This window comes from Malania oleifera, chromosome 9, assembly GCF_029873635.1.
Source record: "Malania oleifera isolate guangnan ecotype guangnan chromosome 9, ASM2987363v1, whole genome shotgun sequence".
Taxonomy (NCBI): Eukaryota; Viridiplantae; Streptophyta; class Magnoliopsida; order Santalales; family Ximeniaceae; genus Malania; species Malania oleifera.
In genome coordinates, this window is record NC_080425.1 from 84947546 (window position 1) to 84965195 (window position 17650).

At 37.0% G+C, this 17650-nt stretch overlaps 1 protein-coding gene across 4 annotated transcripts in view; it reads left to right on the forward strand.

Moving 5' to 3' along the window:
* Positions 1-305: 305 nt before the first annotated feature.
* The window catches only part of LOC131164562 (midasin), a 99692-nt gene continuing 82347 nt past the window's right edge, over positions 306-17650 (forward strand). For 2 of the 4 annotated variants that reach the window (XM_058121843.1, XM_058121842.1), the window contains exons 1-6: positions 404-736; positions 825-1168; positions 11826-11910; positions 13818-14092; positions 14223-14426; positions 14681-14850. In XM_058121843.1, coding sequence (XP_057977826.1) covers positions 638-736; positions 825-1168; positions 11826-11910; positions 13818-14092; positions 14223-14426; positions 14681-14850 — 1177 coding nt within the window. In that variant the 5' untranslated portion in view covers positions 404-637. Of the gene's footprint in view, positions 737-824; positions 1169-11825; positions 11911-13817; positions 14093-14222; positions 14427-14680; positions 14851-17650 lie in introns of those variants that run through there. The other 2 variants (XM_058121841.1, XM_058121845.1) reach the window with 2 other exon arrangements.

Consider the following 17650-nt stretch of genomic DNA (forward strand, 5'->3'; position numbering starts at 1 on the left):
TGCCTACACATAATTTTTGAAAAATTTTCCTTAGCTTTCTAAAAACTATACATAAGTTAATCCTAAAAAACAATTACTAATGAAAATGAAAAACTATAAAACAACTTTAAAAACAATTTATTTACAATTTAAAAAATAGAATATATGCTGTTAAGTATCCATTTTTTCATATTTCACAATACCAACCTCCGATCGAATGTGTCTTGAAAGTTTACAAGGGTAAGAAGGTAATTTGAAGTGTTGTTACTTGCGCATTTCTGGCGTTGGGCGGGGGTCGGTTGGCCAATATTCTTAAACCCTAAACCCCTCACCCTGTCCTCCCTCCCTTTCTCGTTGAGAAGGCTTTTCGTTCCCCAACTTGAACCCACTCCCTGCCCTCCTCCTCCTCGTCCTCCTCCTCGTCCTCCTCCCTTCTCTTCCCTATTCGGTTATGTATCGTGAACTCTCTCACCCTTTCTCTCTCTGAGTACGCAAGTCGTAGTCATCCTTTGGAATTTGACAGTCCTCGTTCTCCCTCTCTTTGTCGGTTCAGGTAGCTCGATCATCTTTACCAGTTTGCAAACTCTGCCTCGCTTTCGCACTTTCTGTAACTTTCCTCTTTGTCTACTGCTCTCTCTCTCTCTCTCTCGGCGTATTAATGGCAATCGATGGGAGTTTTAATCTCGAGGCAGAACTCAAGAGGTTCATTGCTCGTTGTCCCAGGACAGAATTCATTCTCAGCCCACTCTTCAAAAAGGTACCGGAACGACAATTTTTATTTGGAAGCTGATCCACAGCGTCTACTCCTTTAGTGAATAATAAGGTCTGGACATGCTTTTGTGCAGGGAGACATGTTAACTGAAGAAAAAGTGGTGGCTTCGGTGGCTGTGCTATTTCTGCATCCTAATTATACGATCCCATTGGTGGGATGTTTCCGTCCGATAGCTCAAAATATTGTGGACAAAGCCGTTGCGTTGCTTCGACTGGTGCCTAATTTAAGGTCCAATTCTGAAGATATAGTTGCAGAATCCAACACAGACAAATCTCCCAGGGGAACTGAAAATTTTCCTGACGCGGATGTTGCCAATGTAATTGATTTTTATGTTGGAAGAGGCAGAGGTTTGAATCTTCATGAGCTTGCCTGTTTGGCGTTCTGTAGGGCCCTTGATTTGGCACCTTTTTTGTTAGGGTAAGTATTGTGTATTTGTGCCTATTCTGTCTGAGCACTACTGAATTCATGTGGATGAGGTTGGATGGGCCTATATGTATATGGACTATGCCTATGAAATTTCCAGACATTTAAAGAAACCTTCTATTACATGACATTATTGATCAGAATGTCAGACACAATTAAAAAAATTTAAAATTACAGTTTTCTCTGCCTTGAAGAAATATTCATTAATTAAATTGCAGTAGACAACCACTTGATTTAGAAACTTTTGCTGCTATGTTGTGGATCCAACTATTTGTATCAAGCCTGAAAACTCTTCCACATATGGCCTGCATCTCACATATGGGCCCTACACATATAAAACAAGCACACACGTATACACACACATGCATGCATATGTACATACATATATTTTGGATGGGGTGGGGTAGTGTTTAAATACTCCTGGATAATTTTAAACTCTTGGCAACGATGGCTATAATACCATGTTAGAGCAAAAATTGTTTCAAGTGTGTGTTATAATTTTGCTGTACATTTTTGGGATCAATACTAATAGTTTATGCTTTTAAGGGATTGTTTAACATTGGATTAGAAGGTAAGCTAATATTCTTTGGTGTGATTCTTGGCTCTCTTTCTTTTGACGAACAATAAACTTGCCGCCCTTAAAGTAGCTATTGGATTTTTGTTTTAGGTTGCACATGCTAGATGGTCTAGCATTGGGGGGGATACGAAGAATATGCTTGATATGCAGTGTTAGTCCCTTCTTTAATAGCTGATGCTTTCCTAATTGCATTTTAGGTGAGGCTTGATTTGTTGGATAGGAAAGAAGAAAAGGGGAATCTCTTGGGTGAGAAGATTAGGAGGGCGTCGTTTAAAAATGAGTTAGAGAAGTTGATATTTAGAGAAATGAGGAGTTGAAGGCAAAAAGCAAAGTTTAAATGGCAAAGAAGGGTGGCTTCAATTTTTTCTTTTTCCACAGAATGGGTAAAATTAAGAGGAGAAGGAATATGATTAGGGAATGGAATTTTGGGTGGGTGAAGTTGCTGCCAGTTCTTGGTTGATAACTAAAGAGTGCTGTCTGAAAACATTTTTTTAGTTGGGGAATGGCTATGGAGGTTCCTTTGGAGGTTAACTCCTTGTGGAACATGGTCAATTTTTTTTAATAGCAATAGAACATGGTAATTATTACCAAATATGATTTGCATTGCATTGAAATGGTTGGGACACTAAAAGTAGTGGCAATGCTTCTCACTCAAGCCTTTGGAAATTTATTTCACAGGCTGCTCACTAATTCTACCCTCTTATTGTTTTTGAGTTGGAAGCAGGAACCTTATTTGGTTTTGGGGGGACAATTGGGTGGGCAGGATTCTGGTGGAGTCTTTGGTCCCTTGTATTTTACAGACTGTTTTCCATTTGCAATGCCTTGATTAATGTTTTCTATGCTTTGATGGGAGGAGCTCTTTCTTTGGATTTCAATTTTTTTTTTAAAAGGTTGATGATTTGACCATTTTGTTGAGACTCTTGGATTCTTTTATTCCCTAAGAAAGAAATGATTTGTGGATTTGGATATGGGATAATTTTGGTTCTTTTTCCTCGAAATCTTATTTTTTTCTCTTAATTCTTCAAATACTTTAATCCTTTTTATTTCCCCTTGAGTAATTTCATTTGACCTTCCTTGAGATTTCACTTGGAAGTCTTAAGGTTCCTGTCAATATCATGGGTTTTCATGTGGACTATGGCTCTTAATAGGGTTAATACTAATGATTTACTGTAGGTAAGGGTGGTATTTAGTTATGTGTTTTGACTCGAGTGAAATTAGTGGTACTATTGACCTTTTATTTTTGTATTTTTGGGTGGCGAAGCATCTTTGAGCCTATGTTTTTCCGTTTTTGATGAGGCATTGGTGTTATCATGGACTCTGAATGCATTCGTGTTGGTGCAGTGTAGAGATTTCAGGGGGAGTAAGAGAGGGTTTGTCATGTAGATTTGCTGTTTTTGCTTTTTTTGGATTTTTTGGATCAAAAGGAATGCAAGAAGTTTTCATTCCCCCACATTTATTGTTGGATAGAGTTCTCATTTTTTTTGGACTTATTCTCTTAGTTTCTTTCTTTGAGTTTTGTTGATTGATTTGAGAGGGAGTGGAGGGCTTTATTGTAACTGTTTTTAGGAGGATATCTTATTCTCCAGTCTATTAACTTTTTTTTTCTCCTCTCTGTTAATGTTCTTTTTTAAATAAATAAAAATAAAATCAAGAGATTATAGGTGTTTTTTAAAAAAAAAAAAAAAAATAGAGGTGGATGTTGGAGGCCTATGTGTGAGGGATGGTAGTGGAGATATATTTCTAGTGAGCAAGTGACGAAACGATCATGGGGGAAGTGACGTCAAGGTGGTTGTGTTTAGGATGGAGAGGGATAAAGCTCTGAGCCGAGCAGGTTTAGTTTGGCTTTTTTCTCAAAATTGTTGGGATGTGGCAAGGGGGATTTAATGACGATTTTCAAGGAGTTCTATTTTTTGGGATTTTGAGCAAGAGTGTTAACTCAACTTTCACTCATTTGGTGCCTAAGAAGGATAGTAGGTTTATTGAAGTTGCAGATTTTTGGCCTATCATTTTAGTGACTAATGTGTATAGATCATTGCTAAGGTTACAGTGTATAGGCTGAGTTTTGTTATAGGAGATACTATTTCAGATGCTGAAAGTGCTTTTTTTGGGGAATAGGCAGATTGTGGATGCTGTTTTAGTAGCAAATGAGTTTGTTGAGGATCTTCGTAGAAGGAAGGAATATGGAGGTAATTCTAGAAGGCTTATTATCCAGTAATTAGGAATTTCTTGATAAAGTTTTGAGGAAGGTGTTTGGTGAAAGATGGAGGGCATGGATGAGGGGGGTGCTTGTCTAATGCCCAATTTTCCACTATTCTATTAATGGAGAGCTTAAATTGTGGTTTAGGGCTTTGAAGGATGATAGGCAAGGGGTCCACTTCCACATTTTTTTCCCCTCGTGGTTAATGTCCTTATTTGTGGTACTCTTCATTGGCCTTTGACTTGTCTGGGACCTTTTGGTGATAACCTAGGTAGATTGGTTTTTGGAATCCTGTGGTGGAGAAGGCCCAAGCAGTTGTATGGGTGAAAGGGTTTGGTTTTTGGAATCCTGTGGTGGAGAAGGTGTCCAAGTAGTTGTATGGGTGAAAGGGTTTTTTTATTTCATGTCTATTTTTAGAATTCCTATGGGGGTTGTTAGAAATATTGAGAGAGTAATGAGGGATTTCTTATGGTTTTGGGTGGGGGAGAAAAGAAATCATTAGTTGGGAGATTGTTGGTTGATCTAAGAAGGAGGGAGGGGGGGTTTTTGGGCCCAGGTAGATTGGCATCTATGAACATTGTTTTAATGGGTAAATGGCTTTGGCATTTTTCTTTAGACAAGCCTTTCCTTAGGCACAAAGCTTTCAAAAGTAAATTTGGCATGCGTCGTAATGGGTGGGATGCTTCTTTTGAGAGTCCTTGGAAGTGTATTTCGCAAATCCTCTTTTAATTCTTTATACTGAATCTATTGTGGTTAATGGCTACTACATTCGGTTTTGGGAAGACATTTGGATGGGTGATTTTAGCTTTGCGCTTCTTTTCCTCATTTGTATTGGCTGCCTCTTTGCATAATGATACTATTTCTTTCTTTCTTTTATGTGTAATGGGGATGAATTCTTTTGGGTTTTCATTTTCGAAAATCTTATAATGATAGGGAGGTGTTGGACTTGGAGCTCACCTCTTTATTATGTTTCTTTGAAAATAATCGTCCTTCTTCTAGGATCGGCTATCAGTTGTGGGTCCTTGACTCTTCAGGGGAGTGTTATTGTGAATCTTTTTCTTCAGTATTTGACCTATACATGTCTTTCCTACTTCATTGGATTATTTGGAAGGCCAAAGTCCCTACCCTAAGATTGTTGCAGAGAGGAGGCTTTTTGAATCTTTATCTTTAGATTTTGTTGCTTATGTTTCTATAGTTAGATACTATCATGGAGGGGGTGCAATAATATATATATTTAGACTATTTGGAGAGATTTGGGTGTCTTCGGAGTCGATGGAGGATCTATTGACTCTGTTTTTCAGGTTTTGGGAGTAGGGTTGGAGGATGGTTCTGCCTTGTGGAGGGGTGGGCTTTTTGCTGTATTGTGGGGATTTGTTTGGAGTTGAGTGCATGCATATTTATGGGAAAGAAGATGCTTCATCTATGCATTGGGGTTTCAGTACTTGGACTTCTTGTTTGCCTTTGCAGATGGTTGTTTCGAAAGGTTGTCTCTTTCAGATTCCCAGCATGACTTGAGGGCAGTGCTGTTTAAATTTTTTTTTTTTGTTCTCTATTTTATATTCTAAAGAGTAGTTCTCATGCTCTTTATGTTGTTTCTCGTCTTCTTGATAGAGTTTCTTCTTTTTCTATGAAAAAATTTTGAACTTAAAATCATAAGCTCCTCATATACTGGTAGCTTTACTTGTTTGTAGATATTTGAATATCCAGTTAACTCCTTGGTCAAGGATTGTGAAGTTTTATTGTGAAGTTTTCAATGTACAGTAGTGCCACAGCCTTTCCTTTCTTGCAGATACTTATATTCAAAAATTTAAGTTGTATGTTTTGGAGAAGTGAAGCCACCGCCATAATGGTAGGATAAAAAAAGAGGACACATGGAGGCTTTTGGTATTCACAATGCAAACTAGTATATGGTGATGAGAGGGGCCTGTAGAGTTTAGTTTAGTTTAGATTTTTTTTTAATCACAAAAAAATTTTTTTGAAAGAGAAAGTAGAGAAAATTACAATCTAGGAGAGGACAAGAAATCCTCAAAGCTGAAAAAGCTAAATAGTGAAAAGAAAACCAAAGGGGAGGGCTTTGTAGAGTTCAAAATTATAATTTTGAAGGGCTTCTGGCAGTAGCCAAAAAAAACATCTATGCACATATGCACAACTAAAGATTTATAAAGTATATTGCTTCTTATAGGAATCATAGAATTAAAGGGGTACGTAGAGTTCAAAATTGATAATATATTAATGTATATTAGATTGTAACTATGTACTTGTATTAATGGGTACCAAAGAAGGGGCACCACCCACGTATAAGAGGCATATATTAGAATTAAAATTATTTTTTTAGGCGTAATTATGCAAAAAGGCTATCCTGAATTTATGATTTATTGGTTTCTGGTAGTTGAGAGAGTGGGTAGGGGATTAGAGGGTTGTGAGCACATGCCATTAAAGGGTTGTATTACTTCCATTTGAGAATCTCCATTTATTTTTTGTTTCTCTTTGAAATTTCTGTTTGTATAGTTGAGAGATTGGAGTGGATTATGGGAGATAAGAAGAGGGATCATTTTGTTTGTTGGTTTGTGGTTATGAGTCCTAAGAATGTACTCCCCTTGGCATATGGTAGTGCCATTCGTCTTATGCAAGCCATTGGAAGCTTGTTTATCAGGTTTCCCATTGGTTTTTCCTTTTACCTGTTTTAGGGTGAGTTACAATAATGCAATTCATTTTTAAGAGGATCTTCGGGCAGGTGAGACTTCTTTGGTAGTCTTTGTGCCTCGCTTTTTTGGCTTTCTTCCACACACAATCCTTTGATCACTTATTTCTATTGCTGGAGTTCTTTTTTTTTTTCTTTTGTGGGGCCCGGGGGGGGGGGGTCTCTTTTTCATAAGATTTCTATTTTTCTTTTCAAAATTTTAATGGGATAGGTTGATGGGTTGGACTATTTGTTTTAGAGTTTTGGATTGATTTGTTTGTGAGGCATGGTTCTTGCATTTGGCTTGGGAAGAGTTTTAGTTTATTCTATTTTAAATTATTTTTCTTCCACTTATGATTAAGATATTCAAACTCTTATCCTCTTTCCTGCTGGAGAATGTAATTTGGAAGGTTAATATCAATATCACTTTCAAGATTGAGGCAGCAGTATTGATACTGGATAATGTAATTTGAAAGGCTAATATACCTGATGTAGTACAAGAAGCAAGGCCTTGGGAAGATCCTTGTTGTAGACTACTTAAGAAGAATGGGATTGATAATTGTTGGGTTTAATTAGTAGTTTATATGTATTTCATTTAATTAGTATAGTACTATGTGTATTTTGGGTGCTTGTTTGTAATATTTGTGTAAAGTAGGGGTTTGTTTGTAATTCAGGCACTTTTAGGGGTATGTGTGTAATTTTATGTGTTTAGGGTTTCTTATAAGTAGCATGTGAAAACCATGATGTAGGCAGTTACTGATGAATGTGAATTGAATTGAACGTGAGTTTCCTCTTGGTATCTCCTCCCTCCCTTTCCCTTTCCCTTTCCCTTTCCCTTTCCCATCCTTCCTCTCATCTAACTTCTCCATGGCTGCAGAACATTGATTCTGCCCCAGCATCATTTGGTATTAGAGCCCCAACTTCGATCTCCATTCTTCCATTTCAATCCCCCCCAGGTCCCCTTCTCTACTCTTCTGTCCTGTTCTTCTCCCTTTTTCTTCTTCTCTTCTTCTAATTTTCTCTCCTAATTCTCTCAATTTCTGACTTGTTCTCTTCTTATCCTCTCCTCTCTGTTCTGATCTCCTGTTCTGTCCCTAATCCTCTGCTGCCCAGCAGTGTTCTGCCCTCTTTCTTCTTTGTTTCCCTTCTCATTCTCTTCTTCTTCTTCTTCTCTTTAATTCTCTCCCATAACTCTCTTAAGTCTCTTTCTCATTTCTGAATTCTGTTGCTGTCTTTTGGCAGTTTCTGTTCAGCAACTCCCCCAGCCTCCCATCTTCTTCTTTTTTCTCCTTCAATTTCTTAATTCTCTCTCTCTCTCTCTCTCTCTCTCTCTCTCTCTATATATATATATATATATATATATATATTTCTGAATTTTAGTTTTAAAAGAAAAAAAACCCAAAAGCTGTTCTGCAGTTTCTGAACATTTTCTGAAATTCCAGTCATGCTCAATTCTTTGAAACGCTAATTTCCAGCCTAGATTTTACAACACCACCCCAACAACAAAACAACAAAACCAAGCCTTAGTCCCACTAAGTGGGGTCGGCTATATGAATCCTTTTCTGCCAATTTATGCGATAATGGACCATTTCTTTTGATAGATTCAAAGATATTAAATCCTTACGCACTATCTCCTCCCAAGTTATTTTAGGTCTACCCCTACCCCTTCTACTGCCCCCCACAGTAACTAAGTCACTCTTCCTCATAGGTGCACTATAAGGCCTACGTTGCAAGTGTCCATACCATCTGAGTCGCCCTTCCCTTATCTTATCTTCTATAGGAGCTACACCTAACTTACCACGAATATGTTCATTCCTTAATTTATCTTTCAATGTTATACCACTCATCCATCTAAGCATTCTCATCTCGGCAACTTTTACTTTTTGGATATTATGTTTCTTCGTCGCCCAACATTCTGATCCATATAGCATAGCTGGTCTTATAGCTGTCCTATAAAACTTCCCTTTCAATTTTAAGGGTATTCTACGATCACATAAAACACTTGAAGAACTTCTCCATTTTACCCAACCTGCTTTAACTCTATGCATTACATCATCTTCAATTTCTCCTTCAGCTTGCATAATAGATCCAAGGTATCAAAATCTCTAAGTGCTATTTATTTCTTCATCATCAAGTTTAACTTTGTCTCCAATATTCCTCCTATCATTACTAAAATTACATTTCATATATTCTGTTTTATTTCTGCTTATCTTAAAGCCTCTAGATTCCAAAGCTTCTCTCCATAATTCTAACTCAGCCTCTACTCCATCCCTAGTTTCGTCAATTAATACAATATCATCTGCAAACAACATACACCATGGAACCTCCTTTTGAATACTCTTAGTCAATTGGTCCATCACTAAAGCAAAAAGATAAGGACTCAAAGCAGATCCTTGATGTACACCTATGGTAATTGGAAATTCTCTAGTTTCTCCATCTATAGTCTTTACACTAGTCATTACTCCATCGTACATATCCTTAATGACATTGGTATACCTACAACATACACCATTTTTTTCTAAAACCCACCATAGAACTTCCCTAGGTATCCTATCATATGCTTTCTCAAGGTCAATAAATATCATATGCAAGTCCCTCTTCTTTTCCCTAAACTTTTCCATTAATCTTCTTAAAAGATAAATAGCTTCTGTGGTAGATATATATGCATAAATTCTACAGCATATAGCATGTATATGCATGTATATGCTACAGCATGTATATGCATAAATTCAGCAACATGGTGACAAATTATAGGAAAAAGGAATGCCATTGCCAAACTTTGGGTACAATTTCAAGCTTTTCAAAACCTTTCTTAAATGTGGAGAAAAGGTTTGCAAAATCGTTATTGATGGAAGATGTCCAATGAATGTGGTTTCCATAAATGGAGTCACTCGAATGCAACTTCATCCGGAACCTCACTTGGAGCCTTGTGAGATGTCTTGGGTTGATAACTCTATTGTGAGATGTTTGGTTTCCATCCAAATGGGTGAATATTTGGCTAATGTTTGGTGTGATATCCTACCAATCTTGATATCCTACGTATGAAGATTGGCCATGCACTCCTTGGTTCTCCTTGGTTTGATGATTTAGGTGTGACTCAAGGACATGGGAACACTTGTCTTTCACTATAATAGGAAGGAAATCATTTTGAAGTCCGCTCTACCAATGAACCAAGAACTGGTCATAATTACTTAGCCTGAAGACAATACAAGGAAGGAAATGAATGTGTTTGAAGACATCCAAAGTCCTTTAGACATTTCAATTGTTGCGTTTGTCATTCTCGATGTGCTTATTGACTTCAATCATCATTAAACCTTGATTGCCAATCGGGATATTTTCAATTCTCTCCTCGTTAAATGGTTGACTTCAATCATCATTAAACCCTGATTGCCAATCAGGAGATTTAACGCTCTCTCATCAAATGGTTGACTTCAGTTATCATTAAACCCTGATTGCCAATCAGGAGATTTTCAATTCTCTTCATTAAATGGTTGACCTTAATCATCATTAAACCTTGATTGTCAATTAGGAGATTTTTCAACTCTTCTCTCATTAAATGGTTGACTTTAGTCATCATTAAAGCCTGATTGCCTATCAGGAGATCTTTTACTCCCTTATTAAATGGTTGACTTCAAACATTATTACATCTTGATTGCCAATCAAGAGATTTTCAATTCTCTCCTCATTAATGGTTAACTTCAATCATCATTAAACCATGTCTGCCAATCAGGAGATTTTTCAACTCTCTCTCATTAAATGGTTTCTTGCATCACTTAAGCACTGACTTTCAAAGAATCCAAGTTTGCTTCTCCCTTTTGATTCTCCAACATTTCTAAATTCAAGGCGGAATTTTTTCTAACTGGGGGAGAGTTGATGTAGGACAAGAAGTAAGACCTTGAGAAGATCCTTGCTGGAAAATAATTAAGAAGAGTTGGGTTAAGGAATTGTAGGGTTAAATTAGTAGTTTATTATTTGTGTTTAGTATTGATTAGTATAGGTTTATGTGTATTTGGAGGCTGTTTGTAACATTTGCATAAAGTAGGGATATATTTGTAATGAAATGTAGTTTTAAGGGTTTATTGTAATTTCATGTAAAGAGGCTTTCTTATAGATAGTGTGAAAGCCATGTTGTAGGCAGTTATTGATGAATGTGAATTGAATTGAACATGAGTTTCTTATAAATGAATGTGAATTGAATTGAACGTGGGTTTCCCCCTGGTGTATCCTCTCTTCTCCCTTCCCCTTCCTTCCTCTCTTCTAATTTCTCCGTGGCTGCAGAACCTTGATGTTGCCCCTGCATCAATACCTTATAAGATCAAGGCAGCAGGATTTTACTAATGAGGAGGCTCAATAAGGGAATTAGCTCTGATTGCAGTATGTGCTTGGTGCTGGATTAGTCAAGTGGGCATGTTTTTCTACATTTTTCGGCGGCTGGGCGGCTTTGGTGATACTTCTTTCTTTGTTTTGGGTGGTGTACATGACACCACATGCAGTAGATGACTTCATAATGTTGAAGTTTTGGGTTTTGGTTGAAGTAAGGAAGGTAGAATTTTGTGGAGTTGTGCTTTGCCAGCTTACGTTTTTTGGACCTTGTGGATTGAGAAGAATGCTAGGATTTTCAAAGACAGAGCAACACCTTCCTTTCTTCTTTTTGCTAGGCCAACAAAGCAAGACCTTCCTACTTGTTATGGATAGACTTTGTTTGAACTTCAGGGGCATTTTAGGGGGCTCTTTGTCTGGTTTGCAACAAGATTGGATGGGTGCCCATTTGTAGTTAATCGTTATTTATTTATTTATTTTTTGTACGAAGGCACCTTTGTCCTCATCTCATATGTTTCCTCCTCTTTCAGAATTTCTTTTGTTATAAAAAATGCATGTGCTTATGACTAGTTTAAAGATTATTCTCTTACTACTTTAAAATAATTTTCTTGCCCGCCTGTTGAATTATGCTTATTAGGCTGCTGTTTGTTGATTTTCTTCAATTTTCTTTTATTACTGAAATTAAAATATCTCAGTATAGTATGCATAGCTTACCAGGAAGGTTTTTGATCATAGATTTTCATGGAAGGGTTTGAAATTCCAGCCAACCATGGGTTCCTCCGCTCATGGAAGCCAGGGACCCTCATTTGGGAAAAAAAAATTGTCTTAATGCTTATGCTTTTGAACTAAAAAAACATGCCTTGGTTACTTGTTACAGGTCCGTATTAACTTATTTCAAATTCGCTCCACCTCCTTTTGAGTGTATTCTGAAATCTCGACTGGTTTCTGGGCTGTCAATTAAGGTATTTATAACATTTGGAAATGATGCTGAAACAAATGTGCTCAATTTCAATACTCTCTCTCATATGCCCATGTGCACACACATGCATGGACAATTAAAATTAAAGAGGGACATGCATATTTATTGGTGACCCTCCCATTAGCAGCTGCGCATAATGGTTTGCCTCTCCATTTTTGTGTTCCTATCTTTGACATGCTGTTGTGTTAGTAGTGTACATGGCTGACAAAGAAATAAAATTTTAAATAATGTAGTCTAATGTAAATTCATTAAAATAATGTCAATTCAACTGTGCAACATTCTTAAAAGGACACCCTAGCAAAGAAATCATTACAGTCCTTCATTTAGAACTAATCTACGGGCTGTAAATCTGTCCAGCATAAATTAGAACATGGAAAATGACCAAAGCAGCCTTAAAAAGTGACACAATTGACTTAAAACTCCTGTGACTTTAAATTTTAGTGACCAAAATACTTGTAAAATGGATTCAAATGATTAATGTATAAAAGAGAACAGGAAACTGAAATATCAAAGCGGATTTATTACGTAAAGCTGACTCGAAACACATTGATGATCGCATAATCAGGTCATTGCATCAGTACCTCCAGGTCCAGGTGGGAGAGAACCCTTGAGTTTACTTCAAAGGAATCACCATGTCAACGAACCACATGATGCACACTTAAACCAATAGAGGCCTTGACATGGCTTTGAAGGTTCAACTGGATGAATTGTCAATGACCCTTTATAAAACCTCACAAGGACCAATTTTACTGCTACTTTCAACCAATGTTCACTTTCTGGATATCTATACATTGTCAAAATTGCCCATGCAGAGTCATCAACTTCCAAGATCATCGATCTTTTGCATTTGCATTTTTCTTATGCTTTGAGCAAGGGAAAAAACTTTCAAAGCCTTGGCAAGTTTAACCTCTAACAACTTAGGCACTGGGTACCAATGATCAATTTAAATTCAGTTCATGTGTTGTAGGCTTTTTCTCATACTTCTATTTTTTTTTTTTTTTTGTTTTTTTTTTTATCAGCAAAGAAAAGTTCATCAAAGGGTCCACGGGGGTGCCACCTAATTACAAACAAAAAGGGGCTCTCAGAACAAGTAGAGAGAAAATATGGTGTGCCACCTATATGGTAGTGTCCAAAAATTTAAGTATTATTTAAGAATACAAAGCATACAAACCATTAAATCAGCTAGCTTTAAAATCAACTAATTTTTTCATAATAAAAATTGTAGATCTCCAAGTTCTAGTCATTGAAGTTCAAAATCAAATGTTTAGCCCTTGGTGCCTATGAAAAATAGTGTAGCCACTGCAGCTCGTATCAGAAGGCTGATAATTTCACCTTTGAGCATGCTTCCAATGGTTACGGGATAGCTTTAGGGGAGTCTTCGTACTTCAAATCTTTTAAGTTCTGAACAATTTTAAGGGGATTCCTTAGAGAGATGTCTCATTTCAAGTTAAGAGATTTTCTTAACTGTTCGTGAGGTGACTCAAATAACAAGTGGGGTTGCTCTTGCTCCTTTAGTCCAACCAGTTTCTAATTTGTTCTTGAGAAACTGATAAAGGGTGTCTCATCATCAAACAATATCCAGATTTAAGCTTAGTGAGACGTCTCGAATGTATAAGTGAATGACTCATTTTTTGATGAAACATGAATTAATAAAATCAATGTCTGTATACTTATTTTCCAGTTTGTTCATATAAGGCAAGTTTTATTATCATAAAAAATTAAGTTGGGAAAAACTAAACTTTTCATCTCATTTTTAGAGTTATAATGCAACTGTTTTTCTATCTAGGTTTTCTAAGGCATGTTAATCGAAATATTATATTTTTAATGGTATAATGAAAACTGATGGCTGGCCCATTTCCCCACTCTTCTTGTTTCCTTCTGTTTTGTCAGGCTTCAGCTTATTTATTAAATCCTGTTCGGACATCATGCCGACTCTTGCTAATGGAACCCGAAGTTTTCTCAAAACTTTGGGATTGGTCCTGTTTCTTGGAACTTGTACATTTGTTTGCAAATCTTAGTTTGGGGGAGAACACTGAACTCTCTAAGAATATTTCAGATATGAGATGGTGTTCAATACGGATATTTTCAGTCATTTTGAAGATGAGTGAATGTGCCACTAAAAATTTTTGTAGTGGATCTGAGGAAACTCTTGGGTGTTTACTGCGGTGAGTTTTATGTATATTCTTTATTCTCACACATATTGTTGTTTCTTAAGGTATTATTTTTGCATTGCCTCATTACCAATTTGTTTTTGCTTTTATTTTTGTTTTTGCTTTTGTTGTTTGCTTTTCCCAGCTGGGAAGAGTTTTGTCAGGATGTATCGTTAGAGAAGGCTGGTTGGTATTTTGAATCACCCCAACAGGATGTGTCTGGTTCTGTCAATGGAGACATTGATGTCAATGGAGAAAGCAGTATGCAATTATTCGACCTTAATTCTTTGGCTGGTTCCTTATCAATTAATGAGATTGAACCATCAGTTAAAAGAAGGCCACTGACATGGTAAGGGTTATTAACTTCAAATGCTAATTAGTTATTCTGATTTTATATTCAATTTGCATTTGTTTATTGTTGGTTCTTTCAAAGGTGTGGGACTTTCTTCAAACAAATAAACCCAGTACTTTCTGCACACATCTGCATCCCCCCTCCTTCCTTGGACATACTTGCAGCTAAACGAAAATATATGGAAGAAAAAAAAAGAAAAAAAAAGCAAAGCTTGTTTGATCTTGATATTGGGTCCCTTCCAATCTTTTCAGGAATACAAATTTACCCAGTGATCCATTTGTCTTGACATCAACTGTCAAGAAATCTTTTGAGATGGTCCAGTTGGCAGTGAGTCAAAAGTGGCCTGTTCTTCTATATGGTCCTGTTGGTGCAGGGAAATCCGCTCTGATTAGCAAGTTAGCCAGGGATAGTGCGAACAGAGGTATTTCTTGTGTTGCTAGATTTCTATATTTTTGTAATAGTGAATTTTTACATGTAAGATACTCCAAATTAGTCTCCATGTCTTATGAGTATATTAAGTTTCATTTTGTCATTCTGGGAAATCGTGGAAAGGCATGGAGGGAAGAAGAAGAGATTTATTTATGATTCTGATAAGACCCTAGGGGTTTTATCGAAGGGAAATTGGGGAAATTGAAAGGATGGAAAATGGAAAGAGAAAATAAGGTTGATCTCTTCGAGGGATCTGCCTCCAAATTAGACAAAGGCTCTGAATTATGCTATTGCTTGAATGAAAAAGCCCTATATGGTTACAGATATATAGGGGTAGGGTACCCCTACTCCTATTAGGAATGTAAAAAATCCCAATCCAATCCAAGTCCTTAATGGACTCAAATCCTAATTGATTTGGGAATCATAACACATTAAAAAGAAACCCCAATTAATTTGGGAATCGTCACATTAAATATAAATCCCAATTGATTTGGGAATCCTGACACATAAAATAGAAAGCCTAATCGATTTGGGAATCATAGAAATCCTAGTTGATTTGGGAATTCCAATACATTAAATAGAGATCCCAATTGATTTGTGAATCCTCAAAGACTCTTATTGACACTGAAAAAGCTTATGATATGGTGCCTAGTTACTGTACTGGGGCCTGGGGGTTTTGAAAATAAAAAGGTTTCTAGTATTCAATGTATTTGTAAGCATGGCATGTAGGATACAGTAGTATGTCAGAATAGTTATGAGAGGACGAGTGTGGGAGATGAGTTGCATTTTATTTCATGATGGGCTTACATAAAGGGTATATGTATACATATATATATATATATATATATATATATATATATTACAAGCTAAAAAAGGACCAGAAATTCTCAAGAAATAAAAATATAAAAAAGGAAAATTGAGAAACCTGGCACAAACTAACTAAGAAAGCCCTTTCTTAAACCCTTGTTAGCGTAATTGGTAGAGGACTTCAAATTGGCTAACTCATGCTGACCCTCTCTCTTGTTCTTACGCAATTAAAAAAGTTTTTCCCCACTAGGATCAGTCATCCATAAACCCATTTTGTTCAGCAATTGCTGAGCTTCAATATCCTTTGTGTGAAGTCCACCCTAGGAGAAATAGGGTAGGCAAAATTCCATTCCCAAACTGTTCGGTTGCAGCTGCCTTGCACCCTTACCATCTTATTCAATGAGACTTAACACCTTCTAAGCCTTCAAGTGGACCCACTTTCGCGTGGGAGATGTCGCTGACTGAATATCTTTTTCTCATCCTCATGTGTTCATCATCACTTCCTCCTTTATCACTACTCCGTGAGAAATTTTTTTTAAGAGACGCATCCATATCAAGCTTTTTCCGACCATTTACAAGCTTATTCCTACCATTATAACTAACTCTTTCTTGAATATGCAACTTATCAATAGATTCAATACAACTCTTATCCTCCCGACACTTAATCAAGTTCCCACTACTGCCAACTCCCACATTATTAACCACTTACAACTCTTATCCCCCGGACCCTTAATCAAGCTCCCTCTACTGCCAACTCCCACATTTTTAACCACTTTATGCAAAAAAGAAAAGAAAAAGTTGAACAACTCCACAGCGTGAACAATATTCTCATTATTTATACTTGATCTATCAGCATTGAGTTCTTTGACAGGTAGCTTTGCCTCTGGTCCTAATTTTCCATCGTTCTGATTTTGAAAAGAAACTTCTGGATAAAACACCTGCTACATTTGAAAGAGAAATAGCTGAATCTTAATCTTTCCGCTTCTCCATTTGTGTAGCTTCCATATGTCAGAGCATGAAGCCCCATCTTGGGGCCCATATCCCAGCACTAGAAGAGAAACCCCTTCTGGTCGTACTTGGGACTCTCCAATTGTGGTTGCTGCCTTTTTGTAATTCAGATCCAAACCTACATACCCCTCCACCTGCTTTACCTGTGTCCCATCAGCGAAAGAGCCACAAGGCCCACAACAGTTTGTCAACTGGGCCAGATCCATTATCATTTTTAAAACAAACCAATCCATCTCTCAGCAGGTCCTTCAATTTACTTCCATTACTAATAGGCCCACGAACAGGTCCACCATTCTTAGGCCCAACAGCATGACTAGATATTGCTTGAAACACGATTGAAGAACTCCTTAGCAGTCTTCAATAACTCCACTCTAGCCCCATCGCAACAATAGTGGGAAGAAGCTATAATAAACCCACTTGGACCTGATGCCTCATCTCTATCCATATTAAACTCAACCTGCCTAACCTCACTTTCCTCAAAAGGATGAGTTTTAAGTTGTGCTTGATTGTAACTCTAATCGTATTTGGTGGGTGAGATTATCTTTATCATCAGTGAAGTGGTTCTTTGGTGATATGTGATGCAGGGGCAGCATCAATGATCGACAGCCATGGGAGAGATAAGATGAAAATGTTCAACTCATTTCAAGTTCAACAACTTCCTGCAACATGGTTTTCACACACAATTTATAAGAAAACCTCTTCACATGAAATTGCATGTATACCCCAAAAACTACATTAAACAAGCCCCAAAATACACACAATCTTGTACTAGTGAATACTAACTACTAGCTAAACCCAACAATACCTTGAGGTCCTTGACCAAATTCTTAATAATTATTCTCCAAGGAGGATCTTCCCAAAGTCTTGCTTCTTGTTCTACGTCAAATCTCCCCCAAGGCTCTTGAAATGAAATTACATATATACCCCTAAAACTGCATGACATAACAAACACACCCTATAATGCACAAATATTATAC